This window comes from Sceloporus occidentalis, unplaced genomic scaffold (genome assembly GCF_023333645.1).
Source record: "Sceloporus occidentalis isolate IW3139 unplaced genomic scaffold, rSceOcc1.0.p SCAF_107, whole genome shotgun sequence".
In the NCBI taxonomy this organism is placed as follows: Eukaryota; Metazoa; Chordata; class Lepidosauria; order Squamata; family Phrynosomatidae; genus Sceloporus; species Sceloporus occidentalis.
Genome location: NW_028317087.1, coordinates 2,463,301 through 2,469,721, shown reverse-complemented (window position 1 = coordinate 2,469,721; position 6,421 = coordinate 2,463,301). Strand labels below are relative to the sequence as shown.

Here is a 6,421-nt window from a genome sequence, read left to right as displayed (position 1 = left end):
AAATGTAAGGGTTTATCGAACAGGTGGTTCAAGGTCAATAGCAAAAATTAATTGCTGAAAAGACAAACCAAAATGTTAGACCGTGAAACAAACCATGATGGCAGTACAATAAAAGAGCTGAAGTAAACAGGATTAAGATTCAGAATCATTCGCCATATAACATATCTGCTGTTTGGAGTTTTTATTGGTAAGTCTAATGGTGAATAAGCTACATGTAACTAATATTACAGTTATGTGGCTTATCCCTCAGTAAATAGATGTACACATGTAATATAATTACAAAAGAAAGGACAAACTGTGCAGTACTATTAATTTAACAAACCACTGGGTGTAGTATGTAGTATTCTGGAAACGTATTTATATTTACTATTATATGACTTCATGTGCCTATTATATTAGTAATTTTGTTTATATTTTTTCATATGACATCAGTCTTCTATACAACAATAAAACAAAAAATATATTGACAGCGGTAATGACCAAAACACAATTTCTCAGCTCCCCTTAGATTTCACAAAGTAATAGCAGGACTTTTACATCATAAGGAGTGAAGTGAGACCAAGAGTTCTTGTCCACCTTAAATCTTGATTTTTACATTTACCTCACATTTAATCTGGTATATACAGCCTAGGGGAAAGCTACATTGCCTAAAGTATTGCTTATTTTACAATTTCACAGCACATGCACTTTAAAAACAAAGCAAAGTATGGATCCCTCAGCAAATAATTCGACATATTTGCAAATTTATTGTGCAATATACCAAACATGTATAATGTTGTTCAACTTTCATTTTTTGTAACTATAACAAAAATATATGCCCAAAACACTCTACATCTAATGGTTTCTGGAGAATATATTTTGTTTGAAATGGCTCTTGTAAAAGCCTATGGAGATATAATTAATAACCACTATGTACATTTCATAAAATTATAAACCTATAGAAGCAATAGCTTTGTCCATCTGAAATTCCAAATATGTCATAGAGAATTGTAAGAGCAAACCGTTTAGAGTCAAAAAGCAATATATTGAGAAGTTAGTCCTAAAGAAACAAGCATTTTGTTTCAATCACCCTTTCCATTTCTAAATTTATATGTTCAAAAAATGTCTTTCAGAAAGATGACTGCTACAAAAAGTTTTTGAGTTTCTTCTGAGTTGACCTGTCAGCTAGACATGAGTTAAGGAGAATTTTCTTTTGCTCTTGCTTTCATTTTTTTTTCATCCACTGCATACTGAATTCGGAAATTTTGTGCAATTGCTTGATTTATATTATGGACCCATGAGAGGTGCAAGCATGTTCATTTTGTGTGAAAGCACTTTTCTAGCACACAGCAGGGGACCACTGACAATCGTCTAGGCAGAACAAGTGTTCGCTCCCGGTCTTCCAAGTATTTGCATGCAATTATTAGCTTGTGTGTGATGCACTGATGTGTGTTGAGTTAAAAGAAAATATTGGAATCCTATTTATATGCCTAGACATTCAAATGTAATATTATATAGATGAAGCCATATATTTGTCATCATGGCTTGCCATTTTTTGTTAATGGTACCAATACAAAGCTTTATCATATAACAATTCGGCACATAAATAATGCTTTATTATTGTTCTGTTCTTTCATTCCTTATTAAGACAAAATTAAGTCTGCTCTTCCAATTTTACGAGGAGGGTAAATACCTTTAATTAATTGGCTAAATTTAATATAAATATAGCTGCTATACATAAATATGAAGCAAACACAATGTTTTATTTGGGAGGCAAGAAAAAACATTTACAAATAACTTAAATGTAAAATGTTTAAAATATATTGTTGAATATTTACCTTTAATAAAGGCTTGATGATTTAATAATGACATCCATTGATGCAGGTGGATTAATCCTTTGCAAGCTGTACTGTTTATGAAACACTTAAAAAAGTATACTCACTAACCCAAAACCTGCAAAATAGTCAAACATTCAATTTCCCTGATTTCACTATGCATTATAAAAACCCAACGTAGGTGAGCTTCAACTAGGAGAGCTGAGCTGGCCTTTCCATAATACATGGTTCAAGTGGGGAGATTTCTCATTCAACTTTCCTGAAAAAAAGCACTTTAAGTTGTTTATGTTAAGTAACATTAGTTCTAGATTTCATACAATCACTAACAATAAGAAATATTGTAATGCTTAGATGATATATTATTGATAAACTGCAGGCATAAACAATAGACAAAAGACCCTACTATAACAGGATATTTGGTTGGTAGCTAGATAGAATATATGGGCAATTGAGTGTCAATGTGATATTTCAATGCCTATTATCGTCTATGATTATTATCTAATGAGTTTTGTTCACACTTCTGTTTTCTTGTTGCGGGTTGCCCCTTATAGGACTCCGATAAGTTAAGTTTTTACGCGTTTTTACCAGTGTGTTTGTTAAGGTTGCTTCTATTTGGATACAGATTTTCAAAAAACAGTCATCAGTGCAAAAAGTCCATATAGCAAAGCACAAGGGTAGGCAACTAGAAGCTGCTGTCCTTCCATGGCCAAAGTCGAGATGAAAATTTTGGAAGCTGCAAAGCTGCACCATCCAATCACAGCCACTGCCAATATTGTTCCAGTGATGCCCCTAAAAATAGAGAAAAACAACCATGACATCAATTTATCTCAAAGTCTATAAATACATATGAATTGTATACAATGCAATGATGAGTGAAGCTGAAGTGCCCAATGTCAACATTTTCACTGGAGCCCTAATTGCCCAGGTGTAATTATGGTTTAATACTGGACTGCTAAGACTATAAATGTCATTAATTTCTCGCACGGCCCTTTAACTCCTGACAGCGAACCTACGGATTTCCGCTCCCGTTAACTCCTGCGATGCTGCGTAGATAAGGTAGGCTACATGGGGATGGGACCAGGGAGATTAGTAAACGAAGATGAAGATTCTTCGTTTGTGTGTCTTTGTCTTCGTCTACGTTTTGCCGCCGCCATGTTCGTTTCTTCGGTATTCGGGCTTAACAGCAAAAACGCACCCTTCGTGTTCGTTTTCATGTTCTCCCGAATACGAATGCTCAAGTCTAATAAAAACGTATATATGTGCTTTCTGCAAAATATCAATGTTTGAGCCAAGGAATGTTTATTAGTTTATGTGGTAACAGGAGATTTAGATTAGATTTCTGCCTTGCTTTTATGAAATAGAAACAATGAGGGAAAGCCTTGCTGTTTTGGCTAAAACTGGCAAGTGGAAACCTAAAGATTAGTACTAAATAACTTGCTGTCACCCATGCAATGCTTTATGTCATATAAAATATCTACACATGCTTATTCACTAAAGGAAATATGTAGGTGAGCTTGTTATAGAAACAATTTATCTGAATGACTTAACTATGCACTCTAAAGTTCTCCTATACAAAGGTCTGTTATCGACCTGCACAATTTCAGAGCTAGTGCTTCAAGATCCACAAGTAAAACATCATGTTGGTGCACCCACAAGCTCAGGTCGATTGGCAGTTGAGTTTGTCTATATGGTGGGGCCAGCCCTGCATAATGGTCAAGTCAATAGAAAGATTAGAATAAATATCCCCAACATAATCTAGGATTATCTGGGGACAACTTGATCCTTCCTATGCCATACATATATTGGGGTTTCTGAATGTCATTCATATTTCACCTCTCTCTTTCCCAAAAACGATTATCAGCCCCATTTTACTAGCATTGCCATTATTGTTTCTATTACTTAATTATCCTTATCAGTTGTTGTCATTACCCTACATATTGCCAAATATTTTTATCTTTCATCAACCTACCCTAAATCCCTTAATATTAGTATTATGTGATTACTCTTCCCATTGTATTAATGATATTATCCCCTTCTTTTGTCCAATGCCATCATCCTGATTCCATGATATATAATATATTGTCCGGTGTTACACCATCATTATTACTCCCAGTTCTCTAATGCCAATATTTTTTTTAATACCCCTCTGCCTTTAACATCCCAAGTCCCAAGGCAATCCCCCATTCACTAATTCTATTTCCTATATATTACCAGTTCCCCGCAATGTCAGAATTCACAAACTCCCTGCTGTAATTATCCTACTCACTATGTAATAATAATCCTTGTAATTTATTCCCTATTATTCCTACTTACTACTTTTCAAACATTGCTTCATCATCATTTTCTGTTCTCCATTAGATAATTATTAAAATATTAGGATTGTGCCCAATAAAACCCACCTCCATGAATCGGTTTTAACATTTAACTGTAAAATTTTAGATTACCAGCTGAAGCACCATGTGCATGAAGCACCATTCAGTGAAATGGTTAAAAAGAAAGATGACAAGGAATATATATTAAGCATTATCTGTTCTTTGGAAGCAAGGGTACCCAGCAAATTATTATGTTACGGTGAAGACAGCTGTAAATGCCTTAGTACTTTTTTAATCTGTTTTATACAGACATAAATACTATTTCTTCCCTTTAAGATGCAGTTAAATCCCTTTGCTATCTGCAAACTAAGATCTATAACTGCAGTTCTCTGACTTGGAATCTCATTACATTATCTCTTTTTTGCCCCATTTTTTCCTATTTGAGAATATTTCAGCGTTTGGTTAATGAAAGGAAAATTTACATTATAGAGTCAACCTTTATCCTATACATTAAACAGCTTGGATAATTACATAGATATCAAAATATTTCTAGTTAATGAGCACAAGTCATAAGTGATTTAACACCATAAATCACTTGTGTTGTTGATGCATATTATTCAAACATATTTTCCCGCTATGTCATCACATATCCCATACCCCTCAACTGGTGTCCTGATTGGACACCAGTGTTATGGTAAGAGGCAGTGAGGGGTGACATCCATTGATTCCACAGCTCACTGGGCAAATCAGGAAAGATCAGAGGATATCCCCAACTGGCCGATGATCCCCTCAGCCAACAAAAGCCGGAAAATGGGGCAGCTACACAGGGCAGCAGAACAATGGCCGAAAAACTGGGGTAATTGGGAGGTTCTGGATACCCCCCAAAGTCATAGCCACGTTATTACCAGTTGCCTATAGCAATGAAGTCTGCTTACACCTTGGAATGATGCAATTAAAAAAGGCTCTCACTGCACAAAACAATAGAAGTATAGATTTATTGTTTACAGATGTGAGAATAAGCACTTGAATCTTATTCCTTGGGTAATAATAAAAGCTATTTCATTCACTCAAAAAACACTCAGCAGATGGGGCCTAAATCTAAAAAGAACAATTATGTCAATAAAAATTCAATAAAAATCATTTGTGTGGATAATCTCTATGGGACAAATATATGCAGAGATAAAAAGTACTAGAATCATTAAAAGTCTGCAGGGGCACCATTTGATACCAGAGTGGCGTCTCTCTACCTACCTAGGTTCCGCTCACTTGCCACCCCCTTTAAAGGTATTGTGTGATACCTCCCCATGACTGTCTAGCTTCAGCTCATGTGCCCAGTCTGACTACCTCCTGCAAGGAGTGAGAGTACTTGAGAAACAGAAAGTTCCAAAGTATAAGGGGAACTAAGTAATATAGACAGAGAAAGGTCTATACATCAGACAGTATGCTGCTCTCAGATTTACAATCTGACATTATGGGACGGGTAATTTGCACACTTACTATCTCTATGAAGTATATATATATATAGATATATATATAGATAGATAGATAGATAGATAGATAGATAGATAGATAGATAGAAACCAAAATATTTTTCTTTAAGTTGCTAGGGTATCAAGCTCCAGATGCAACTGCACTAAAACCGTAACTGGAGATACATTGGCTACATCTCATTAAACAAATGCATGATGGGGGAAAATTGCGTCTCTAAATCTAACATATTTTCAAGATGTTTTGGCAGTCACTCCATCAAAATACAAATGCTGGAGGAAGAGAACACATCAAAATTAAAATTTTCTTGCTTCAACTAGAGTTTTCCTTATAGCTGCTAGTGCTTACACTGTCCGAGCGGCCCCATTGCTACCATGACTTCACATAATATCGTGATAAGTGACCTCACTGGGTTCCGGCCTCCCGTGTGCAGCCCAATTTGAATAATTTTCAAACTGGCAGATGTCCACACCTCCAGTCCTGCCCATTCCCACCTATGGCGCCACCCACTCCCATCTACATCCCCACTAACTGCCTCCTCTAGCCATAGCCCCAAACACTGGTGTCCTAATTTAGAAACCTAAAATGTAGCAGAATAGATTTTTTAGCAAATGTAACTAAAAACCCAATAACTTTGGTAACCAATTAAATGTTATATATATAAGGTACAATAGTTCTCCAAGGTACTGTTTCCCCATTATTTTCCTATTTGTCCTTTTTAAACTCTATATGTGAGATATGTATTATGTTCCCACTCCTCTTGTTCTTAATTTTTTAAAAAAACTCTTTATTTTAGTTATTTCTAAA

General features: G+C 35.4%; 1 protein-coding gene across 1 annotated transcript in view; it reads right to left on the bottom strand.

The window, feature by feature from the left end:
• Positions 1–2,440: 2,440 nt before the first annotated feature.
• The window catches only part of LOC149283262 (protein YIPF7-like), a 37,563-nt gene continuing 33,582 nt past the window's right edge, over positions 2,441–6,421 (bottom strand). Inside the window, exon 6 of the mRNA XM_089497797.1 lies at positions 2,441–2,603. Within this exon, the coding sequence (XP_089353923.1) occupies positions 2,441–2,603 (163 nt within the window). The remainder of the gene's footprint in view (positions 2,604–6,421) is intronic.